A 25326-nucleotide genomic window follows, 5' to 3' on the forward strand; every position below is an offset into this window, starting at 1 on the left:
CCTGACCCGCTGAGTTACTCCAGCACTTTGTGTCTCTCTTTGGTATAAACCAGCATCTGCAGTTCCTTCCTACACAAGTAATAGATGGATGCAGGCTTTGTCCCGTCCCACCATATCTTCCACCTTTCTCCCCCCCCCCCCCCAACCCCCTTAAAATCAGTCTGAGGAAGGATCCCAACCCAAAAACGTCCCTGTCCATGTTCTCCAGAGATGCTCCCTGGAGAGAAGGGATGGGTGATGTTTCAGATAGACACTCTTCCCCAAACTGAGATGCTGGTCCACCAACCAAGACCCCAAAGTGCTGGAGTGCTGTTTATGGACCAACATCTCAGTCTGAACAAGGGTCTCCATCCCTGACCATCTTCTACCAGATGCTGCCTGTCCCCCTGAGTCACTCCAGCACTTTGTGTCTTTCTTCAGTGTAAACCAGCACCTGCAGTTCCTTCCATTTGCTGAGCTGCCTGTTGGATGTGTGGACATTTAGCCCCTGAATTAACATCCGACCATCAAAACTGAAACGTTGGCTACTCCTCCCTCCCTCCCTCCCTCCCTCCCTCCCTCTCTCCCTCCCTCCCTCTCTGCCTGTCTGCCTGGCCCGCCCACAGTGCCTTGTCCCCGGCCCCGCTCCCTCCCTGCCTCCCTTCCCTTCCCTGCCCTGCCATGGCCGAGCCCGGCCGGCTGCTCGACTACATCTTCACCTTCTACTTCATCAGCCACATCCCCATCACACTGGCTGTCGACATGCAGGCGCTGCTGCCCCGCACCGTCTACCCTGCCGCGGTGAGTGGCTGCTCCGCGCTGGGCTCCCGGTCCCTACTCTCCCTCTCCCTCTCCCTCCCTTCCTTCTCTCCCTCCCTCCTTCCCCTCTTCCCTTCCTTCTCTCTCCCCCTCCCTTCCTCCCCTCCCTCCCTCCCTTCCTTCCCTCTCCCCCTCCCTTCCTTCCCTCCCTCTCTCTCCCCACCCTCTTCCCTCCCTCCCTCCCCCTCCCTCTCCTGGTCCCTGCTCTCCCTCCTCCCTCCCTCCCTCCCCCCTCTCCCTCCCCTCTTCCCTTCCATCCCTCCCACTCCCTCCTCCCATCTTCCCTTCCTTCCCTCCCTCCCACTCCTTCCTTCCCTCTTCCCTTCCTTCCCTCCCTCTCCCACTCTTTCCCTCCCACTCCTTCCCCCCCTCCCCTCTTCCCTTCCCTCCCCCCCTCTCCCGGTCCCTGCTCTCCATCTCCTTCCCTCCTTCCCTCCCTCCCTCTCCCGGTCCCTGCTCTCTCTCCCTCCTTTCCCTCTCCCTCCCACTCCTTCCTCCCCTCTCCCACCCCTTCCCTCCCTCCCTTCGTCCCTCCCTCCCTTCGTCCCTCCCTTCCCTCTCCCTCCCTCCCTCTCCCCCTCCCTCCCTATCCTTCTTTCCCCCTCCCCCTCCCTCTCTCCTCCTCCCCCCCACCCGCCTCCTCTCCCTCTCCCCCTCTCTTCCTCTCCCCCCTCTCTCCCCCTCCCCCTAAGTCTCCCCTCCCCCCTCAGTCCCCCCCTCCCTCCCTCCCTCTCCCCCTCCCCCTCAGTCTCCCCCCTCCCTCTCTCTCCCCTCCCTCCTCAGTCTCCCCCCCCCCCTCTCTCCCCTCCTCCTCCCTCTCTCCCCCTCCCCCCCTCTCTCCCCCTCCCCCCCCATCTAGCCTGTCCAATCCTTTACGAATGTTATGTTTCTTATAAGATCCCCTCTCATCCTTCTAAATTCCAGTGAATATAAGCCCAGTTTTTCCATTCTAGCCATCCCTGCTTGACTGGATTCTGGGAATGAGTCTCCTGGTTCCAGCTTCCTCAGCCAGGGGATAGCATTGGCTGTGAATCCATTTGGTTCTTCTAATATCCAGAGAATGCTGTCCTCGTTTACTCAACCTTTCCTCCTAAATAAAAAACCCACATTCAAGTACCGGGTCTGGTGAATCTTTACAGTACTCCCACTATTGCAGGTCCATTAACTAGTTTCTATTGAATGGATCCCTTGAACAAGTATCCATTACGTGCATCTGCACTTCTCTGGCCTTCTTTGAACAGCGTTGGTTCAAAACTATTGGACTGGTTTTGTACTGTGAAGATACGTATGACAAACAAGCAAAAAGTGCTGGAGTAACTCAGCAGGTCAGGCAGCATCTCTGGAGAACGTGGATAAGTGACGTTTTGGGTCGAGACCATTCTTCAGATTAATTGTAGTGGGAAGGGGAAATAAATCTGGAAAAGGGGAAGGGGAGGTCCTATCAATTTGCCACCAGTATATACCCTCCCCTCTGTTATAGGACTTCTGAACGGTCCTTCCATAAGCTAGGGTACTGTCCGATTCACCTCTACCCCATTGCAGATATTGGACTTTGTCTAGGGAGGCGCGGTGGCGCAGCGGTAGAGTTGCTGCCTTACAGAGCCATAGACCTGAGTTCAATCCTGAGTACGGGTTCCTGTCTGTACGGAGTTTGTACATACTCCTTGTAACCGCGTGGGGTTTGTACATACTCCCTGTAACCGCGTGGGGTTTGTACATACTCCCTGTAACCGCGTGGGGTTTGTACATACTCCCTGTAACCGCGTGGGGTTTGTACATACTCCCTGTAACCGCGTGGGGTTTGTACATACTCCCTGTAACCGCGTGGGGTTTGTACATACTCCCTGTAACCGCATGGGGTTTGTACATACTCCCTGTAACCGCGTGGGGTTTGTACATACTCCCTGTAACCGCGTGGGGTTTCTCTGGGTGCTCCTGTTTGCTCCCATAATCCAAAGATGTGCAGGTTTGTAGGTCAATTGGCTTTGGTAAAAATAGTAAATTCTCCCTGGTGTATAGGACAGTGCTAGTGTACCAGGTGATCGCTGGTTGGCATGGACTCATAAGTTCATAAGTGATCAGAGCAGAATTAGGCCATTCGGCCCATCAAGTCTACTCCGCCATTCAATTATGGCTGATCTATTTTTCTCTCTCAACCCCATTCTCCTGCCTTCTCCCCCAAATCCCCAACACCCATACTAATCACGAATCTATCTATCTCTGCCTTAAAAATGTCCATTGACTTGGCCTCATCAGCCGTCTGTGGCAATGAATTGCACAGATTCACCACCATTCAAAACTATTGGACTGGTTTTGTACTGTGAAGATACATATGAAAAACAGACAAAAAGTGCTGGAGTAACTCAGCGGGCCAGGCAGCATCTCTGGAGAACGTGGATAAGTGACGTTTCGGGTCGAGACCATTCTTCAGACTAATTGTAGTGGGAAGGGGAAAGAAATCTGGAAAAGAGGAAGGGGGGGTCCTATCTAATGAAACTCCTCCTCATCTCCTTCCTAAAGCAACGTCCTTTAATTCTGAGGCTGTTTCCGTGCTGTATCTCTAAACTAAACTAAACTAAACTGGTGTGCTCCAATACTGAGAACTATATTCTGCATCTTCACCTTTGCTCTCCATATTGTACTTGAGTTTGATTGAATTGATGCATGGTATTATCTAATTTGATTAGACAGCATGCAAAACAAACTTTTCACTGTCCCAGTATACATGACAATCATAATAATCCTAGATCTAAGCACAACCTGAAGTGGGCACTTGTAGGATATAGTCCATTGTGAAAATGAAAATAGCATTTAATGGCCACACTTTTACTATGACTGGATAATTTATTTTGCCTTCCTTCTGTGTCTAAATAAGCATTCAAAACTGCAAATGCAGAATGTTTGGTCTTTGGTTTTGTTTAGAGATACAACAAGGAAACTTGCCGGTTGGCCCACCGAGTGCACACCGACCCGTTCACACTAGTTCTATGTTATGCCACTTTCTCATCCACTCCCTACACATCACGGGCAATTTACAGAGGCTAATTAACCTGCAAACCTGCCCGTCTTTGGGATGTGGGAGGAAAGGGCGGCACGGTGGCGCAGAGGTAGAGTTGCTGCCTTACAGCGAATGCAGCGCCGGAGACTCAGGTTCGATCCTGACTACGGGCGCCGTCTGTACGGAGTTTGTACGTTCTCCCCGTGACCTGCGTGGGTTTTCTCCGAGATCTTCGGTTTCCTCCCACACTCCAAAGACGTACAGGTATGTAGGTTAATTGACTGGGCAAATGTAAAAATTGTCCCTAGTGGGTGTAGGATAGTGTTAGTGTGCGGGGATCGCTGGGCGGCGCGGACCCGGTGGGCCGAAGGGCCTGTTTCTGCGCTGTATCTCTAATTTTTTTTAAAAATCTAAAACCAGAGCACGCGTAGTCACAGGGAGAACGTGCAAACTCCACATAGACTCCACATAGACAGCACCCAAGGTTGGAATGGAACCCGGGTCTCTGGCACTGTGAGGCGGCAGCTCCACAAGCTGCCCTCTCTCTGTCTGATGTCTAAAACTCCAGCATACTCACACCTCACTGTCTCCAAGCAAGTCCCAACATGCAGGTTATACCGTGAGAACGCCCTGTTACACTCAAAGACACAGCGCTGGGGGGAACCTCATCAACAACATTTCACAGCGGTGAGCAATCCAACCTGGTGTCATTCTGATGATCTTCAAACCCAAGATACAACACGAAATGCTGGTGGATCTCAGCAGGACTGGTTGCATCTCCGGAGAGAAGGAATAGGTTGAGACCCTTCAGTGTGAAGAAGGGTCTCGACCCGAAACGTCACCAATTCCTTCCCTCCAGAGATGCTGCCTGTCCCGCTGTGTTACTCCAGCATTTTGTGTTCCATCTTCTGTGTAAACCAGCATCCGCAGTTCCTTGCAACAGGATCTCTAAGCCCTGGTGAGCGATCAAACCAGATCATGGGAATCTGTAGCTGCGAGTCAGTGTCCCTTTGCTGCCTTATCTGACAGTAATAGGAGAGTGGGGCAGGAAGGGTTGCTGAACTTTGGTTTGTCCCTGCAAAATATTGACTCTGGCTCAGGCAAGCGTTGGGGGAACCTTGACCTGAGGTTGAAGAAACCTCCGCAAATGTTTCATCTATCTTCAAACACCACGTTTCCTTCTTCAGCTGCAACGTTTACTAGATGGGTATTCAGCTCGGTTCAAAGACCCAATGCTGTTGGATCCACCACCATGGTTCAGTGTATTCATTCTGTGTGAAGTGTTGCTGCAGATGCCTTTCTTCCCTGTTGCCGCCTATGCTTTCTACAAAGGTCAGTGCAGTGTTTATATCTGTCTTATTCCTTTGTCCACCCCGTCTGGTTTTTTAGCACTGGGGACTTTGGGCTTTTGTTTCGTTCTGTACTCATATTGATTTTTGTTTAATGCAATGAACTTCCTTTTATGTTTGGCTCCAAACTACATGGACTCGGGGACATTATTTTTGACTTTGCACTATTATTGTTTGTTTATCTATATATTTGCTTGTTTGTGTGTGTGTGTGTGTGTGTGTGCGCGTATATGTGTACACACACATGTGTATATATACACGCACATATGCATGAAGGAACTGCAGATGCTGGTTTAAGCCAAAGATAGACACAAAATGCTGAAGTAACTCAGGGGGACAGGCAGCATCTCTGGAGAGAAGGAGTGGGTAACATTTCGGGTCGAGACCCTTCTTCATGTCCATTTAAGATCTCAATACGTTTCAATGCGTCTGAAGAAGTTACTCCAGAATTTTGTGTCTATCTTTTATATATACACACGTATGTGTCCATACACGTGTGTGTATATATATATATATATATGTGTGTGCATATATGTGGAGAGAGAACTTTGTGTGTGTGTATATATATATACACACATGTATGTGTATATACATGTATGTGTATGTATGTATATATATACGCACACACACAAGTTCTCTCTCTACATATTTCTTTACTTGCATGCATACGTACATACACACACATGCATATACTGCATATACCAATTCAAAAGCTTCCAATATATCGAACACTTTGATCCTACTGTTAAAAGCCACACCAGTTACCTTGATTCTGAGTCTCATATCCCGACTATTATCTCCCAATTTAGGAGTCATCTGAATGATGGCGTCACACAGCTGCCAGGCTTATGGCCTTGTTTTGAAGACAAAATTGAACACATTTCATCATTGAAAGTCTCTTTAAAATCGTACACTGGTTCATCACCTCTTTTAAACTTGGGGCTTCACACGATAAAAAAGACTTCCAACCTTAATCATGCCAACACTTTTTTGGTATAATTAAGTTGAAAAAGGGAGAGAATTGGGTTCTGTTTTTCACGTTATGGTGGCAGAATTCAGCAAGAGAATATAATCCAATCCATGTCTTCAACGGCTGTTTCTGATGCGTTTTCATTGATATGTGGAATTTATATTTGGTACAAGCTCTGTGTACATGTCATAGGTGCATTTGCGATCATATCATGCGCGTGTCCACACTTTTCTCATTGGCTTTTTATTATACAAATGTTTTGATCAGTTTGAGTAAAAGTATAAATCGGGTGTAGCAAAGTGCTATTTACTTGAATATAGTGCATCATCAAATGAAGAAACTGCAGTTGCAGGTTAACAAAAAAAGACACAAAGTGCTGGAGTAACTCAGCGGATCAGCCAGCATCTCTGGAGAACATGGATAGGTGACATGATGGGTCTGGACCCTTCTTCAGACTGCGGTTTGAAGAAGTGTCTCCAGAGATGCTGCCTGACCCGCTGAGTTACTCCAGCACTTTGTGTCTTTTTAATTCAAAGTCAAATGTTGTGTAATTAAAATTCAAATATCTCCCTCCCTCCCTCCCTCCCTCCCTCCCTCCCAAGCTGCACAGTTTCTTGACATTGGCCTGTGACTTAAGAATGGAAACTGTTGAGCTATTTACTGTCTCCATCTCTTTAATAATTTGGAACACTTTTTTATTTCTCCCCTCCACCACCATAAGGTCATAGGTGATAGGAGTAGAATTAGGCCATTCGGCCCATCAAGTCTACTCCGCCATTCAATCGTGGCTGATCTATCTCTCCCTCCTAACCCCATTCTCCTGCCTTCTCTCCATAACCTCTGAGACCTGTACAAATATTCAAGTATCCACTCTCCAGTGAAAGTTTCTCAATCGCTCATTGCACAAGAACTCGACAAGATAGGTGGAGGAGTAAAGGTGGCAGGCCCACAATCCTGTCCCACCGTTCCATGTATTCATGGCTGATCTCTGCTGGCCTCAACTCCTGTGCCGGTTCCCCATAATCTTTAATTTCCCTGTGTTTCCTAATAAAATCATAATCAGCACGGAAACAGGCCCTTCGGCCCATCGAGTCCACGCCGACCAGCGATCACCCCGAACACTAGCACTATCCTACACACGAGGGACAATTTACAATTTTACCAAAGCCAATTAAGGAAACCGGAACAGCTGGGAAAAAGCCACATGGTTACAGGGAGAATGTACAAACTACGTACCAGACAGCACCTGTAGTTGAACCCAGGTTTAGTTTAGTTTAGAGATACAGCGCAGAAACGGGCCCTTCGGCCCACTGGGTCCGGGCCGCCCAGCGATTCCCACACATTAACACTATCCTACACCCACTAGGGACAATTTTTTACATTTACCAAGCCAATTAACCTACAAACCTGTACTCTTTGGAATGTGGGGGGAAACCGAAGATCTTGGAGAAAACCCACACAGGACACGGGGAGAACGTACCAACTCCGTACGGACACCACCCCTAGTCGGCATTCGCTGTAAGGCAGCAACTCTACCGCTGCACCACCGTGCCGCCACTAATGTCTCTCTCCATTATGAGCCACCACCACTTAATGGAGAGGATCAAACCTTTTCTTCGGCATTTGTCCCAGGGCTGCTCAAAGCATTGTCTGTATGTTCCTCTCGCCTGCAGTTGGTGACTCAGTGTGCCTAGGAGGGAGTGGTAGAGAAGGTACATCGGGCTGAGTCATCTTTGATGACCGAATCCCGAGCTTTGTGCAGCACCTTGCATTTTTCATCTATTGTGACAATTGAATCTTTTAATAGATTTGTGACAGGAAGTATAGAGGAGAGAAAATATTTTACTTAAGGCTCTTAAGATACACTGTTTGATTCCTGGGACTGTAAAATCATTTGCAACAGGTACTGCAAGATAATAATGATGACTACGAACCCTCCCATTGGTATGGTTTCACACCTGTGTGATTTAATCATACAGTGGTTTATAAATAGTAAACTGTGAAAGACACAATTTATTCCTGCTCGGGGTGAATTGCACTTTATAAGTTAATTGGCCTTCACCCTCAAAGATATATCGTACCTGCCTTTCACAATTGTTTTGGGAACCCTGGTGTTCAAAAGATGGAAAATACTAAACGTGGAAATATTTTAATTTCCTCTGCATTTTCCTCCTTGCAATACAAACGTTACCATAATGAGCGCAGATGAGACGTATTCTTCCCAATATTGGCTGTATCAGTCATATCAGGTCTGAAGAAGGGTTCCGAACCAAAACGTCACCTGTTCCTTTTCTCCAGAGATGCTGCCTGACCCACTGAGTTACTCCAGCACTTTGTGTGCATCATCGGTCATACCAGAGTTGGCCACACGCCTCCCGATCAATACTTTGTGGTTTCAAGTTGCACTACACACGAGCATGGAGTGGAGTGCTACACTGCCTGAGGTACTTCCCTTATTAATTCAACTGAGGGGGGACCTCATTGAAACGTACAGAATAGTGAAAGGCTCGGATGGAGTGGATGTGGAGAGGATTTTTCCACTAGTGGGAAGAGTCCAGGACTAGAGGTCATAGCCTCAGAATTAAAGGACGTTCTTTTAGGAAGGAGATGAGGAGGAATTTCTTTAGTCAGAGGGTGGTGAATCTGTGGAATTCTTTGCCACAGAAGGGGGTGGAGGCAAAGTCAGTGGATATATTTAAGGCAGAGATAGATAGATTCTTGATTAGTAGCTTATGGGGTGAAGGCTGGAGAATGGGGTTAGGAACGAGAGATAGACCAGCCATGATTGAATGGCGGAGTAGACATGATGGGCCGAATGGCCTAATTCTGCTCCTATCACTTATGATCTTATGAATTGAAGCCCTAACCCGATGCCTTAAAAGTCCTGTGGTATTCAAACAAAGAACATCACAGCAATTAACCACCATCTCATTGCCTATATTCATTCCTCCCAACACCGTCAAATATTATAATCCCCTCCCATTTGTAGGGACTTGCTGTGCAAAATAAATAGCTGATATGTTCCCTTGTGACGATGTAATAGGTATTACAGAATCTCCGAAGCGCATTGAGATCTTAAATGGACATGAAGAAGGGTCTCGACCCGAAACGTCACCCATTCCATTCCATTCCATTCCATTCCATTCCATTCCAGCGGTGCTGGCTCGAAGGGCTGAATGGCCTACTCCTGCACCTATTGTCTATTGTCCAGAGATGCTGCCTGTCCCGCTGAGTTACTCCAGCTTTTTGTGTCTGTCTTCTGAAAGTTCTGGTCAGTCCATTACAGGAAGGATGTGGAGACTTTGGAAAGGGTGCAGTGGAGGTTGACCAGAATGATGTCTTGAGTATGGAGTATTAGCCACAAGAAGAAGTTGGAAGGACTTGGGTTGCTTTCTCTGGAGGTTGCGGGGAGACCTGATAGAAGTCGATAAAATTTTGAGAAGCAAAGATAGAGTCAGAACCTTTTTACCCAGGGAAGAAATATCAAATATTGGAGCACGTGGCTTAAAGGTGAGAGGGGCAAAGTTTAAAGGAGATGTGTGGGGCAAGTTTTTGACTTAGAGGGTGATGAGATTCTGAAACGGGCTGCTGGCAGTGGTGGTGGAGGCAGAAATGATAGTGGCAATTAAGAGACTTTTGGATAGGCACGTGGATATGCGGGGAATGGAGGGATGTGGATTATGTGCAGGCAGATAAGAGTTGGCCTGGGCTTCATGTGCAGCACAGACATCGTGGGCCGAAGGGCCTGTGCTGTACTGCTGCTTGTTCTATGAAAGATGCCATAGATAAGCAAATTATTTTTTCCCTTCGAGTTTAGGGCTTCCTTCAGTGAATCCAGAACGTGCACACTAAAATCACATGCAGCTTGTGGGTAATAGTGTACGTAAAAGGTACTTAACCTACCTTCCAGCCAGTCTCTAAAGTTAATTACAATCTTGGATGAAAGAGAATTAATGCACCACATCTTCGGTAAATGTCAAAGATAGACACAAAGTGCTGGAGTAACTCAGCATCGTTGGAGAAAAAGGGCAGGTGATGTTTCGGGTGGGACTGAAGAAGGGTCACAATCGGAAACGTCATGACCCGAAAGGTCACCCATCCTTTTTCTCCAGAGATGATGCCTGACTCATTGAGTTACTCCAGCACTTTGTCATATACCAGCATCTGCAGTTCCTTTCTACATCCTTTGGTAAATGTGCTTTGTTTTTATCATTTTTACGTTATTGTCTGGAGCAGTCATGAAATACTCAGCAGAGAGAGACACCATTTGTAACCGATGCTCCGTCTTGCCTGTTTGTCTGCAGGGAGCTGTTCCTGGATAAGGATGCCGGCCATATTGTACTCCACACACGTGGCTACAACAGTTGTCTCCATCCTCGGGCACATTCTGTTTAACGATTTCTCAAAGTCTACGTATCCGGGACCAAACACCCTGTCAGAACGTTTGACCCTGGTAGCTATTTACATTCCCTATTTAATCATCCCGCTTATGATTCTGCTAACGATGTTCTTCAGCAAACGGTACAATTCCGATGAGGGAAAGAAGAGGAAATAACTTTTTCCACCTAGCCGTTCAGAGACTCGTGTCCCGTTTTTCAAGTGATATACTGAGAATGAATACTTTCTAATTCTACAATAATACCTTTTTTGCCGAGATCTCCGATTTCCTCCCTCACGCCAAAGACGTACAGGTTTGCAGGCTAATTGGCTTGGTAGAAATGTAAATTGTCCCTAGTGTGTGAAGGGTAGTGTTAATGTGTGGGAATCGCAGGTCGACGTGGACTCGGTGGGCTGAAGGGCCTGTTTCCGCGCTGTATCTCCAAACTAAACTAAACAACACAAAATGTGAGAACAATTTAACACTAGAATTATTCATCAGAAAGGGATGGGATATAAATCTTTGATGGATGTTTATTTTTTTGTGTGTTTTTGGGGTAGTGTAATTTGCCTATTTTAATGCTTTATTGTGTAATCTGCCTATTTTAATGCTTTTATTGTTGGACTGTGGGTGACTGAATTTCGTCCAATTTGGATGACAAATAAAGCTATCTTGAAATGAAAAATACATTGTTGTGGAAGAGTAGTCCCTTTTTAATAGGAATGCTCTCAGTTAATATAACCGGTCAAAAGCTCACGATTGTAAACTGGTTTGAAAATAGATCGCAGATGCAAGAAGTGTTAAATTTAGAAAAATACAGAGAAAATCCTGGAAACACACAGCAGGGCAGGCAGCATCTGTGGAAAGAGAAATGGAATTAATGCTTCAGGTTGGAGCCCCTTGATCAGAACCGGGAAAGAGAGATAAAACAGTTGTGGACCCAAACAGTCTTTCCAGGTGAGACAGAGGTTCACCTGCACCTCCTTCAACCTCATCTATTGCATCCGCTGCTCTAGATGTCAATTTATTTATATCGGCGAAACCAAGCGCAGGCTCGGCGATCGCTTCGCTGAACACCTGCGCTCGGTCCGCATTAACGCAACTGATCTCCCGGTGGCCCAGCACTTTAACTCCCCCTCCCATTCCCAGTCTGACCTCTCTGTCATGGGCCTCCTCCAGTGCCATAGTGAGGCCCGCCGGAAATTGGAGGAGCAGCACCTCATATTTCGCCTGGGCAGTTTGCGGCCCGGTGGTATGAACGTCGACTTCTCCAACTTCAGATAGCTCCTCTGTCCCTCCCTTCCCCTCCTCCTTCCCAGATCTCCCTCTATCTTCCTGTCTCCACCTATATCCTTCCTTTGTCCCACCCCCGACATCAGTCTGAAGAAGGGTCTCGACCCGAAACGTCACCCATTCCTTCTCTCCCGAGATGCTGCCTGACCTGCTGAGTTACTCCAGCATTTTGTGAATAAATCGATTTGTACCAGCATCTGCAGTTATTTTCTTATAAAACAGTTGTGGCACAGGGGTCGAGTTGCTGCCTTACAGCGCCAGAGACCCAGGTTCGATCCTGACTTGTGCTAGTCTGTATGGAGTTTGTACATTCTCCCCATGACCTGCGCGGGTTTTCTCCAGGTGCTCCGGTTTCCTCCCACACTCCAAAGACTTACAAGTTTGTAGGCTAATTGGCTTGGTATAATTGTAAATCGTCCCTCGAGTGTGGAGGGTGGTGTTAATGTGTGGGTCTGTTATGTCTTGCTGATAGCAGCACGGTGGCTTTAGATTTTAGAGATACAGGCACTTCAGCCCACCGAGTCTGCACCGACCAGTAATCCACTAACACTCCTACAGTGTGTATCCTACACACTGGGGACAAATTTATCAAAGTCAATTAACCTACAAACGTGCCGTCTTTGGAGTGTGGGAGGAAATTGGAGCACTTGAAGAAAACCCATGCGGTCACGGGGAGAACGTACAAACTCCATACCGACAGCGCCCGTAGTCAGGATCAAACCCGGGTCTCTGGCGCTGCAAGGCAGCAACCCTACCTCTGCACCACCCTGGCGCCCTGTGGGCTGTGTACATTAGGTCAGGCTGGAGGGAGAAATCTTTCTACTTTGGTGGTGGTTTATGCATCTGTGATATTAACTCACATCAATACAGTCCAACATGTTGGTCAGATCCACAGCCCCACCATTAACAACACATAACACAAACATAATTACTCTCTATAGATCACTTTTGATTAGTAGGGGGGGGGGTCAGTGGTTATGGGGAGAAAGCAGGAGAATGGGGTTGAGAGGGAAAGATGGATCAGCCATGATTAAACGTGATGGGCCGAATGGCCTAATTCTGCTCCTAGAACGTCAACCCTTTGGCATGGTCTATCACAAATATTTTCTTTGTCCTGTCATCTTCCCCGCAACATAAAAACCACTTCTTAGAATTTCCTTTTCCTGGTTTTGATGAGGGCTTTCCTCCTTGAAATGTTACCTGTTTCTCTGTCCACAAATTCTCCCTGACCTGCCTGAGTCTTACCAGTATTTTCTGCTATTAAAATAACAATTGCTGATTCTGATTCCATAATAGCATCTAGGCATATATTGCAAAAAAAAACCTTGGATACAGTGAGATCTGACAAAGTCAGTAGACTTGTCCCAATCCATTTATTTTCCATTAATCCCCATTTATCATCCATCAAACACCCCCTCCTCGTGTCTCTTTTATTTTGAAACAGGAATGGAACATGTATGGTTTAACTTCATGAACTATGTAAGTGTGAAACCTCAGGGGCCATGTTGATAAATTAATGACAGAAATAATTCAAGACTATCAATAGGGGGTGGTGGTGGAGCAGACACAATAGTGGCATTTAAGAGACTTTTGGATTGGCACATGGATATGCAGGGAATAGAGGGCTACATACCATGTGCTGATAGATTTGATCTTGGCATCATGTTCAGCACAAACATTGTGGGCCGAAGGGCCGGTTCATGTTTAGTTTTAGGTTTAGTTTAGAGATACAGCGCGGAAACGGCCCCTTTGGCCCACCGAGTCCACACCAACCAGCGATCCCCGCACCTTAACACTATCCTACACGCACTAGGGACAATTTGCACGTATACCAAGCCAATTATACCGACTGACCTGTGCGTCTTTGGAGCGTGGGAGGAAATCGAAGTTCTTGCAGAAAATCCACACGGTCATGTAGAGAACGTGCAAACTCCCTACAGGCAGCACCCATAGTCGGGATGGAACCCAGGTGTCTGGCGCTGAAAGACCTGTAAGGCAGCAACTCTACCACTGCGCCACCCTGTTATGCTGCTCTATGTTTCATCAGGCTGATCAAACCAATAACATTTGATCTGATTTAGCAGTGAGACAACTCTTGCAAAATGTGTAAGCCCCATGGATTCAAATAGGACGTAGATCGCGCCCAGCTGCATGGAGTTGAGAGCCGACTTCTCAAATTTACATGTGCTGGAGTAATTCAGCGAGTCAGGCAGCATCTCTGGAGAAAAAGGATGGGTGATGTTTTGGGTAGCCCTACTTCAGTCCTAATCCCAAATTGTCACCCACCCGTTTTCTCCGGAGATGCTGTCTGACCCGCTGAAGTATTCCAGCGCTCTGTGTATATCTTTGGCATAAACCAGCATCAGCAGTTCGTTGTTTCTTCTTTCAAATGCATGTGCAGAATGACTGGTCAGACCACTTCTGAGGGCAATCTGCCCGAGCAACCATCGATGGTTCCTGTGCCAAGTACGACCGAATAGTAAGGTCCTCTTGTAAACAGAGACATTCCGACTTCTGTCCTAAACTTCCTCTTCAGAATATTCAGTGCTCACCTGTAACATCTGGATTATTGTATGGATTTTCTTTTCCATTTGCTTTTATTGCATGCCAGCGGCAGAGTGTTAGGATAAAAATATTGCTGTAACTAAGCAATAGAACAATGAACGGTCTTTAAATTTCATGTTTGTATCTACAGTTGTTTGGCCTGCTAAATGGCTGTTTACTTTGCATTGTTACTAATAATGCACTGGTAACTGTATTTTCTTTTTCTTAATTGAGAACACATTTTGTGTTTCATCCTTGAATAATTATTTTTACTGTTGTAACAGTTTCTGTAACAATGTTAATTAAGGAAATAACTAATAAAACAAAATATTAGACTAAACTGAACTTTAATTCACTGGATGTTTTCAAGAGTGAGATAGAGATAGGTCTTCGGGCTAACGGAATCAAGGGATCTGGGGAAAAAGCAGGAACGGGGTACTGATTTTTGATGATCAGCCATGATCATATTGAATGGAGGTGCTGGGTCGAAGGGCCGAATGGCCTACTCCTGCTCCTATTTTTCTATGTTAGCATCTTAGAAAGTGCAGTGTTAAAGAAGAACGGGTGTCAAGGGTTACGGGGAGAAGGCGGGAAAATGGAATCAGGAGGCGGAGATCAGTCATGATTAAATGGCGGAGTAGACTCGATGGGCCGAATGGCCTAATTCTACTCCTATAACTTGTGAACTTGTGCACTCAAATTTCACTGTACCTTAATTGTGACAATTGACAATAAATTGAATCTTGAACTTGTAATAACAGCTTAGTTTAGAAATATGGCGTGGAAACAGGCCCTTCGGCCCACCGAGTTCATGCCGACCATCGATAACCCGTACATATTAGTTCTACGTTATCCCACTTTCCCACCCACTCTGTACACACTGGGGGCAATTTATGGAGGCCAATTAACCTACAAACCCGCACGTCTTTCGGGTGTGGGAGGAAACCAGAGCACCCAGAGGAAACCCACGTGGTCACAGGGAGAACGTGTAAACTTCACACAGACAGCACAGAAAGTCAGGATCAAATCAGGGTCTTTGGCGCTGTGAGATGGCAGATCTAGCTGCAAAAATAGTGCTGAAGAAACTCAGCGGGTCAAGCAGCATCTGTTTGGAGGGGGAGGTGGTCGATGTTTTGGATCAAGACCCTCCATCAGGACTGTGTATAGAGGGGAGATGGGCAATAAGGGGTGGGGGGGGGGAGGCTTGGTCTGGCAGGCAATAGGTCCATCCAGATGAAGGTTGATGAGCATTTGGAGAATGGTGGAGGGCTGGATTTGAAAGACTGTGGCAGGTGGGTGTCAGGGATTGTGGGGAGACGGCAGGTTTAGCAACCACTTAGTGACCACCACGTGCAGTGCATTAGACTGGAACAGATTACCTCTTCATCTGAGAGTATTGTTTGGGCTCTGACTGGTAGATCAGCAGTCAGACATGGGCCAGACTGATTTCTCCCCCCCCGGGTGACATTAGTTAGGCTTAGATATACAGCGCAGAAACAGGCCCTTCGGCCCACTGAGTCCTCACCGCTCAAAGATCCCCGCACACTAACACTATCCTACACACAAGGGCCGATGTACAATTTTACCAAGCAAATTAGCCCACAGACCTGTACGTCTTTGGAGTGTGGGAAGAAACCAGACATCCCGGCGAAAACCTACGCAGGTCAAGGGGAGAACATACAAACTCTGTACAGACAGCACCCGTGGTCAGGATCAAACCTGGGTCTCTGGCCTAATTCTACTCCGATAACTTGTGAGTAAACCTATTTTGACTGGTTTCCACCATTACCATGCTCTTTGGTAGTGCCGACTACACCAAAGGCAGAAAGGGTTTGGATGGTTAGGCCACAGCTTGAAACACCAGTTTAATTAACACTCACAAAGAACAGCTCGGTAGAATGTGTCACTCATGATCATACATGCTTAAAGATTGATTTATTAGATATAACATAAAATATACAAAATAAGAGCTAACAAAGTATTTACACGTAAGTGTTCCGATGCTTGCAGAAATGTTATCTTAAAAAGTGTATTTCAAAACTGTGCAGCAGAAATTACCAAGATAGTCCAAATAATCAGATATAAATCTGCATATAGAAATAGATGCTTTATGTTCACTGAAATAACACTGAATTCATTCAAAAATGCACTGTGTTCAAAACCTCTGTTGATGGAGTGGCATGATGGAATAATCACTGGAATGTTCTCTGCTGTGTGGTGTTAAATATATTTTTCTGTTTAGTGCTTCTCGATCCCATGTCACTTTTGAAGAATGAATTGATCAATGAACTCATTCTGTTCAGCTTCTACCTTTGAGAGAGCATCATATTCGATCCGATATCTGCAAAAACAAGTGAATATTTGGTTATGCATTGCCCCCAGTTTGTCTGTGTTGCTCATACACAGGGAGGCAAGGTGGCGCAGTGGTAGAGTTGCTTCTTTACAGCGCCAGAGACCCGGGTTCGATCCTGACTACGGGTGCTGTCTGTACGGAGTTTGTACATTCTCCCTGTGACCTGCGTGGATTTCACCCGGGATCTCCGGTTTCCTCCCACACTCCAAAGAAGTACATGTTTGTAGGTTAATTGGCTTGGTATAAATGTAAATCGTTCCCAGTGCGTGAAGGATAGTGTTAATGTGCGGGTATCACTGGTCGGTGCGGACTCGGTGGGTCGAAGGGCCTGTTTCCGCGCTGTATCTCTAAACTAAACTAACAGATCGTTTGAGGGGAAAAGAAATGTCAAGTGCAGACTTGCAAGTGGATTCCTGAAATCCTGTAGATGGTCTTGCACAGAATATTACGAGAAGCAGAAGACACCAAATCAAAATCTTGGCAATATGGGAATTAAATTCGAGATTTTTCCAGAGTCCCGTCCAACATAGAGCACATGTAGAGCAATTGTAGGTTAATTGACCTCTGTAAATTGCCCCTTGTGTATAGGGAATGGATGCAAAAGTGGGATAACAGAACTAATGTGTACAGCGTGGATTTTGTGGGGCGAAGGATCTGTTTCCATGCTGTATCTCAATCAATCAATGTTCACATTTAACAGTATTAGGGCAATTGCTTGATGCAAGGTATTGCAAAAGTCAGTCAATTATATTTTAGAATTGGTAACAACCAATAAAGATTTTAAAACCAACCGTTCGAGTTGCATTTTCTTTTCTGCAATTAAAGCTTGGAGCTGCTGCTGCTGTGCTTCCCTTTGCTTGGCCACTGATTTCAGCAGATTTCTAGCACCGATGGCCTGTTGATGGCAACAAAACTAATCAGCCATGAAACTTTACGACAGTAAAGGGCGGCGAGGCGTGGCGCCAGAAACCCGCCTTCCATCCTGACTATGGGTGCTGTCTGTACAGATTTCGTACCTTCTCCCCGTGACTTTTTCCCGGGAGCTCCAATTTCCTTCCACATTCCAAAGATGTGCAGGTTTGTAGGTTAATTGGCTTCGGTAAAATTGTAAATTGTCCCTAGTGTGTATAGACTAGTGTTAATGTGCGGGGTGGGCCAAAGGGCCTGTTTCCGCACTGTATCTCTAAACTAAACTACAAATTGGGAACAAAGTGCGGCGCGGTGGCGCAGCGGTAGAGTTGCTGTCTTACAGCGAATGCAGCGCCGGAGACTCAGGTTCGATCCTGACTACGGGCGCCGTCTGTACGGAGTTTGTACGTTCTCCCTGTGACCTGCATGGGTTTTCTCCGAGATCTTCGGTTTCTTCCCACACTTCAAAGACGTACAGGTATGTAGGTTAATTGACTGGGTAAATGTAAAAATTGTCCCTAGTGTGTGTAGGATAGTGTTAATGTGCGGGGATCGCTGGGCGGTGCGGACTCGGTGGGCCGAAGGGCCTGTTTCCGCGCTGTATCTCTAAATCTAATTCTAAACTCTGGTAGATGCGGACCACTCCACCCATTATTTAATATAGAGCCATTTTAAAAGAGCACCGCTGATCAAATAGTAGCTATATTTTAATCTTATAGAGAGAAGTACACAAAATCACGAGGGGAATAGATCGGGTAAACGCACAGAGTCCTTTGCCCAGTGTAGGGAAATCGAGAACCACAGGACCTGGGGGAAGGGGGAAAGATTTACTTGGAACCTGAGGGGTAACTTTCTTTACACAAAGGGTAGTGGGTTTATGGAACAAACTGCCAGAGGGAGTAGTTGAGACAGGGACTATCGCAACGTTTAAGAAGCATTTAGACAGGTACATGGATAGGGTAGGTTTCGAGGGGTATAGGGTATAGGCAGGTGGGGCATGTTGGTCAACGTAGGTAGGTTGGACGTGTTTCCACGATGTATGACTCTGTGACTCCCACATTCTCATCTACTCAAGCTAACGTTTGTTTATCTCTCTACCTCTATCTTAAAAATATTAAAACTCTGCTTTGAAGAAGAGAACAATCCCCAGAAAAACATTTACCTCGCCCACAGCTTAAACCCCTTATCTTTAAATAATGATCCCCAGTGCTACATTCTCCCATTAAAAAAACACATTATCTCCACATTCACGCTGTCAATACCTTCCAAGATCTTATGTTTCAATCAAACCTCCTCTGACTCTTCTAAACTACTAGGGTAAAATTTCCCCATGAAGCAACCAATCTATTCCAGGTCTTAGTTTTGTAAACCTCTGAACATTGAACAGTACAGCACACGAATGGCCCGCAATGTCTGTGGCGAACATGATGCCTACACCAACTATGATCTGCCAACCTGAACAAGGTTTTCGACCCAAAACGTCACCTATTCTTTTTCTCCAGAGTCGCTGCCTGACCCGCTGAGTTATTCCAGCACTGTGTGTCTATCTTTGGTGTAACCCAGCATCTGCAGTTTCTTCCTGCACATCATCCATATGGCTCCATTCCCTGCATTATCCATATGTCCATCCAAACGTCTCTTCGACTACTTTCAAAGCAGTCACTTTCTTCCTTAAATGACACCAGTGTTATGCACAGCATTCCACATGATCTCACTGATGTCCGGCGTTAGCATTCATCTTCCTTAGAATTAACGAATAATGTTGTCAGATTTCCTAATTACTCACTGCATCTGCATAACAGCTTTTAGCAAATTACGTACCAGGACGCCCAGATCTCACTGACCTTCGAATATCTGCAAGCTCATTACTTCGATAATATGTCTTTTTTATTTTTCCTAACAAATAGGATGATTTCACTTTTTTCTATGTTTTATTCAATTTGAGATTTTCTCATAATTATTTCTGCTATCCATATCCCTTTGCTGTCTCCTCATGTCATCTTCACAACTTCCCCATCTTTGTGTCATTGGCAAGTCTCTTCCCACCCCATTCCACCATAAGCAATATTTTTATGTGTAGGAAGGAACTGCAGATGCTAGTTTACACCAAAAGTAGACAAAATGCTGGAGTAACTCAGCGAGACAGGCAGCATCTCTGGAGAAAAAGGATGGGTGACGTTTCGGTCGAGACTCGAGACCCTTCTTCACACCCCAGCCCTGCATATCCATGTGCCCCGAAGAAGGGTTCAGTCTGAAGAAGGGTTCCGACCTGCAACGTCACCCATCTATGTTCTCCAGAGATGCTGCCTGACCCGCTGAGAGATACTCCAGCACTTTGAGTCCATCTATTACTGGCCAGGCTTTGTCATTTTTCCACTCCCCTTCCTCAGGTAGAAATGATGTATCACCATTAACCCACCCTCAAGACTACTGACATCGTGTCTTGTCAAACCTCTATCCCCGGAGCCACTTTAACCAAATCATTCACACTCACATCCCATTTATAGTTAGTGTAAGAAAATAACTGCAAATGGATAGAAGTTTCTGTTTGAGAACCTTCTTCGGACTGTCTAAGCAATATTCTTATTCTCCGATTAAACAACGCAATTTTGTCCAAAATCCCAAGTGCATGAGTCGATGTTTTATCATTTTAACATTTTATACTGCAGGACGCCATGTAACTTTGCCCCAGTTACGACCATTTGTTACTGAGGAAATATTTTGTAATCAACATTTGTGGCTCGTGCCCATATCAACCCAGATCTCAATTGCACCACTAGTTGCAAAACCCTGCAAGCAGCCAGGAAAACACACCAGGTCAAGGTCAGGTCAAGAACCGTGCATTTAAAACAACTGGGACTTGAAAATGGCCCCAATCTGGCAACTCTGCAAACTATCTCAGTGCACTACTGCTGTGCACGTGTACTGTATTTGAGATGCTTAGCTGTGCTTATGTATGGTGGTACTTGTACTGAACTTTATACAAAAATGAATTTCACTGTACGTAACAATAAGGCACCATTGAACCACTGAAATTCCATAATATTTTGTTCAGTGAATGCAGGATACATAGGTTTGCACATTGTCACACTGGATTAAATTGCCCTCCCTACAGGCAGTCCAATCTAAGTTTGATAAGGATTAAACTTTACTAGGCCAATTAGCAATGAGGAATTAATAATGTCATCATTTTCCTTATCGATGTCAAAAACACACAAATGAAAGTATTTTGAAACATTACCTTCATCTTTTCATTCTCAGCTTCTTTAGCTAGTTGATCAACAATCTCAATTAACCCACCGACAATCTTCTGGAACTGGCCCATTTCTGAAATAAAAGGTGAAAGATTGATGCAAAGTTGCACATTATCAAAACAGATAATTGGTTATGAAAAAGTGAGAAACAAAGTGCTGGAGTAACTCAGCATGTCAGGCAGCATTTCTGGAGAACATGGATAGGTGACATTTCAGGCCAGGGCCCTGATTCAGACGCAATATTAGGCGATAATTGGTTATGATACCTTCCCTTCTAAATTTATCACCGACTGGCAGGAGTTGGATTCACTGGAGATGGTCTTGGAGGGGAAGATCTTAGACAATACAGCTCACCCCCTCCATGACACACTGGTCAACCTGAGGAGTAACTTCAGCAACAGACTGGTTCCACCAAGATGCAGCACAGAACGCCACCGTAGATCCTTTTTCCCCGTGGCTATCAAACTGTACAACTCCTCCCCTTATGTCATGGTTTGGACTGACTTATTCCCCCCCCCACCAAATCATTTCAACATACCTCAATTCCATCCTATCCCCTTATATCCTGCCCCAAAGGGAAATCTGTGGAGGGAATGGACAGACAACATTTCGGGCCCGGAACCTTCTTCAAACTGATGGACTAAACAAGGGTCCTGTCCCAAATTGAAAACTGTCCATTCCCTCCACAGATGCTGCCTGACCTGCTGAGTCCATCCAACAGTTTGTTTTTTTTGCTCGATTCCAGCATATGTGATCTGTTCTGTTTGTTCAGCTCGTCAAAGTTCAGGTAAATAAGATCTACCGAGTTTTTTCCAGGCTTTTATTAACCCCTACATGGCTCAGTGGTACTTTCTTCTTGTCTGTAGATGCTTCTGAGAAACGTGTTCAAGATTACCAAAGTAAAATTCCCAACACACGTACTAGGAGCAAAGAGGTCCTTCTACAGTTGTTAGGAGCAAAGAGGTCCTTCTACAGTTGTTAGGAGCAAAGAGGTCCTTCTACAGTTGTTAGGAGCAAAGAGGTCCTTCTACAGTTGTTAGGAGCAAAGAGGTCCTTCTACAGTCGTACCGGGCCCTGGTGAGACTGCACCTGGAGTACTGTGTGCAGTTTTGGTCTCCAAATTTGAGGAAGGATATTCTTGCTATTGAGGGCGTGCAGCGTAGGTTCACTAGGTTAATTCCCGGAATGGCGGGACTGTCGTATGTTGAAAGGCTGGAGCAATTAGGCTTGTATACACTGGAATTTAGAAGGATGAGGGGGGATCTTATTGAAACATATAAAATAATTAGGGGATTGGACACATTAGAGGCAGGAAACATGTTCCCAATGTTGGGGGAGTCCAGAACAAGGGGCCACAGTTTAAGAATAAGGGGTAGGCCATTTAGAACGGAGATGAGGAAGAACTTTTTCAGTCAGAGAGTGGTGAAGGTGTGAAATTCTCTGCCTCAGAAGGCAGTGGAGGCCAGTTCGTTGGATGCTTTCAAGAGAGAGCTGGATAGAGCTCTTAAGGATAGCGGAGTGAGGGGGTATGGGGAGAAGGCAGGAACGGGGTACTGATTGAGAGTGATCAGCCATGATTGCATTGAATGGCGGCGCTGGCTCGAAGGGCTAAATGGCCTACTCCTGCACCTATTGTCTATTGTCTATAATTGCAGTAACAGGAGAATTGTGCTCATGTGCTGCATCACCCCAGGAGTGGGATAACATAGAACTAGTGTAAACAGGTGATTGATGGTTGTTATGGACTCAGTAAGTTGAAGAGCCTGTTTCCATGCTGTATATCTAGACCGTGTCACAAATGTTGTCTGTGAGGAGTTTACTTGTTCTGCCTGTGACCGCGTGGGTCTCGTCCGAGTGTTCTGGTTTCCTCCCACATGTCACAGACGTGCGGGTTTGTAGGTTAATTTGCCTCTATAAATTGTCCCTTGGCTGGAGGGAGTGGATGAGAATGTGGGATAACATAGAACTAGCGTGAATGGGTGATCGAGACAGAAGGCACGGATTCAGTGGCCCCAAATGCCTATTTCCAAGCTATACCTCTAAATTAAAACTAAAATTAGTCAATGTTATACATCGGATCCCCGCATTGTCAACTATAAGAAGGAAGATCGCCCAAAGTTATCCTTGGAACCACCACAATCCCCTTGAAGAAGTCCAGATCAGAAACGTTGACTTTCATTCTCACTTAGCTAGTTAACAATTACCCATTTCCTTTATCATTGTTACTTTTTTTGCATTTTAATTCATTTGTTCTATATCTCTCTACATCACTGTCTATACCTCTCGTTTCCCTTTGCCGTGACTTTCAGTCTGAAGAAGGGTCTCGACTCAAAGCATCACCCATTCCTTCTCTCCGGAGATGCTGCTTTTCCCGTTGAGTTACTCCAGCATTATGTGTCTATCTTCAGTGTAAACCAGCATCTGCAGTTCCTTCCTACACATCGACCATCACAACGTTTAAGAAACATTTGGACAGGTACATACATGGATAGGACAGATTTAGGGGGATATGGGCCAAACACAGGCAGCTGGTACTATTGCATATGGGACATGTTGATCAGTGTGGGCAAGTTGGGCAGAAGGACATGTTCCATTGCTGTATGACTCCATGACTATCCAAGTTCTCCACAGATGCTGCCTGACCCGCTGAGTTACTCCAGCACTTTGTGTCTTAGTTTGTAAACCAGCACCTGCAGTTCCTTGCGCCTCTCCCTCTGTGGGATCTTGCTGTGCACACGCCCTGTTGCTTCAGGCCCTGTATCACAGCACGTCGTCCCCCTCCCTTCCCCTCCCCTCCCCTCCCTTCCCCGCTTCACTCGCCCCGAGGGGCTGCGGGGACGTCCCAGGGCTGTGACAGGCGCCACAGCAATGCAGAGTCTCCCGGTGCCCGGCGGCGGCGGCGGCCTCTCCTCTCCCCGGTAGTACCTACTCTCCACAAAGTCCTTGCACTCCTCCTTCAGCTCCACCGTACTCTGTGCCACCTCCGGGTCCAGCACCCTCAGTTTGTTGAGCTCGTCGAAGTGCAGGCCGGCCTCCCCCAGCGCCTCCATGGCCGCTGCCGCTCCCCGCTGCCACGGCGACGGGCCGCCCGGACCCGCCTGACGTCACCGACCGCCGGCAGCCCCGCGCCTGCGCACTGCAGCCTGCCGGCAGCCCCGCCCCTGCGCACTGCAGCCTGCCGGCAGCCCCGCCCCTGCGCACTGCAGCCTGCCGGCAGCCCCGCCCCTGCGCACTGCAGCCTGCCGGCAGCCCCGCCCCTGCGCACTGCAGCCTGCCGGCAGCCCCGCTGGTATTGCGCCTGCGCACTCCCAACAAAATTTGAGTTCAATAAATTTACAATAATTTACCCCAGAAAAAGAACACCAATTTACATTATTTTAACAGCACAGGGTCATTTTAGTGAAGAACATTCCACTTATTGGGATCAAACACGCTCAGATGCTGGAATCTTGAGAAAAATTAGTGCATTTGGACATGATGGGCTGTTTTGTACATTCTGTCCTGACCGGGGTGTAAAGGAAGGAACTGCAGATGCTGGCTTCCACTGAACATAGACACAAAATGCTGGTGTAACTCAGCAGGACAGGCAGCATCTCTGGAGAGAAGGAATGGGTGACGGTCTGGGATGCACAACACAAAACAGATGGGGACATGTTAGAAATAATTCAAAATAGAGCTGCAAGGTTCACCATTGATGATTACAGTAGGGAGTCCAGTATCACTAGAATCCTTGCTGATCGAGAGTGGGAAACTCTTCAAGACCGTTGGACCAGATTACGCCTGACGACCATCTATAAAGAAACGCACGGGTTTATTCCAAACAACATCAAGAGTCATCTTCAATCTGCAAATTCATCCAGACAACCAAAGACCAGGCAATCGGGGGTTTTCAAATACAACATCATCCTAACAAGTAAAAACTGGTATTGGTATTCACTGTACCCAAAGACAATTCGCGAATGGAATCATCTCCACCATGACATTCGCACCGCACCCGACGTTAAGACCTTCAAGACCAAGTTGGAAACAATCGATATTGAGACGTTGACCTTTATGGCCCACTTTAATATTTAATTGCGACTTGGCACATAACCCTCTTAACGTATGCGGCAACCGGTGATGGTGATTATACATCAAGATACAGATACAGATACGGGTTTGCGACCCTTTTTCAGACACGTTTCGGGTCAAGACACTTCCTCAGAAGATGCTGCCTGTCCCGCTGAGTTACTCCAGCATTTTGTGCCTGTACTGTGTTTCTGTACGGAAATAGTCTTGTCTGTATTTCACTGTACCTGGTAGGTATTGCAAAATGTTGGAGTAACTCAGTGGGGCAGGCAGCATCTCAGAAGAGAAGGAATGGGTGGCGTTTCGGGTCGAGACCCTTATTCCTACTACAAACATACTGACTCCATAGTCTCTCTCACTGTACCTGGTGGTACATGTGACAATAAAGAAGATATTGAAGTGCCGGGGGATA

The 25326-nt window shown here is 46.4% G+C and overlaps 2 protein-coding genes across 3 annotated transcripts; one reads left to right on the plus strand and one right to left on the minus strand.

Annotated features, from left to right (window-relative positions):
• The first annotated feature begins 604 nt into the window (after nt 1-604).
• tmem97 (transmembrane protein 97) lies at nt 605-15497 on the plus strand. Its single transcript, XM_078422439.1, has 3 exons — nt 605-780; nt 4984-5128; nt 10420-15497. Exons 1-3 carry the CDS (start codon nt 661-663, stop codon nt 10668-10670), a joined length of 516 nt encoding a protein of 171 aa, XP_078278565.1. The 5' UTR covers nt 605-660; the 3' UTR covers nt 10671-15497.
• A 757-nt stretch (nt 15498-16254) lies between these two features.
• ift20 (intraflagellar transport 20 homolog (Chlamydomonas)) lies at nt 16255-23964 on the minus strand. 2 transcript variants are annotated; one of them, XM_078421998.1, is made up of 4 exons: nt 23776-23964; nt 20834-20919; nt 17475-17578; nt 16255-16671 (listed from the first exon to the last, which is right to left on the minus strand). In XM_078421998.1, exons 1-4 carry the CDS (start codon nt 23894-23896, stop codon nt 16590-16592), a joined length of 393 nt encoding a protein of 130 aa, XP_078278124.1. In that variant the 5' UTR covers nt 23897-23964; the 3' UTR covers nt 16255-16589. The 2 variants fall into 2 exon arrangements, with proteins under 2 accessions (XP_078278124.1, XP_078278125.1); XM_078421999.1 differs by lacking the exon at nt 17475-17578.
• Nucleotides 23965-25326: the final 1362 nt, after the last annotated feature.

The sequence above is a fragment of the Rhinoraja longicauda genome, chromosome 26 (genome assembly GCF_053455715.1).
Source record: "Rhinoraja longicauda isolate Sanriku21f chromosome 26, sRhiLon1.1, whole genome shotgun sequence".
Lineage (NCBI taxonomy): Eukaryota > Metazoa > Chordata > Chondrichthyes > Rajiformes > Arhynchobatidae > Rhinoraja > Rhinoraja longicauda.

What these genes read in the sequence shown, in the direction of transcription:
- ift20 (XM_078421998.1), bottom strand. Translation starts at nt 23,896, where the DNA reads ATGGAGGCGCTGGGGGAGGCCGGCCTGCACTTCGACGAGCTCAACAAA. An exon ending in CTGAGAATGAAAAGATGAAG is followed by an intron (nt 17,579 to 20,833) that starts GTAATGTTTCAA and finishes TGCCATCAACAG; the next exon opens with GCCATCGGTGCTAGAAATCT. An exon ending in AAGAAAATGCAACTCGAACG is followed by an intron (nt 16,672 to 17,474) that starts GTTGGTTTTAAA and finishes TTGTTTTTGCAG; the next exon opens with ATATCGGATCGAATATGATG.
- tmem97 (XM_078422439.1), top strand. Translation starts at nt 661, where the DNA reads ATGGCCGAGCCCGGCCGGCTGCTCGACTACATCTTCACCTTCTACTTC. An exon ending in GCACCGTCTACCCTGCCGCG is followed by an intron (nt 781 to 4,983) that starts GTGAGTGGCTGC and finishes TTCCTTCTTCAG; the next exon opens with CTGCAACGTTTACTAGATGG. An exon ending in CGCCTATGCTTTCTACAAAG is followed by an intron (nt 5,129 to 10,419) that starts GTCAGTGCAGTG and finishes GTTTGTCTGCAG; the next exon opens with GGAGCTGTTCCTGGATAAGG.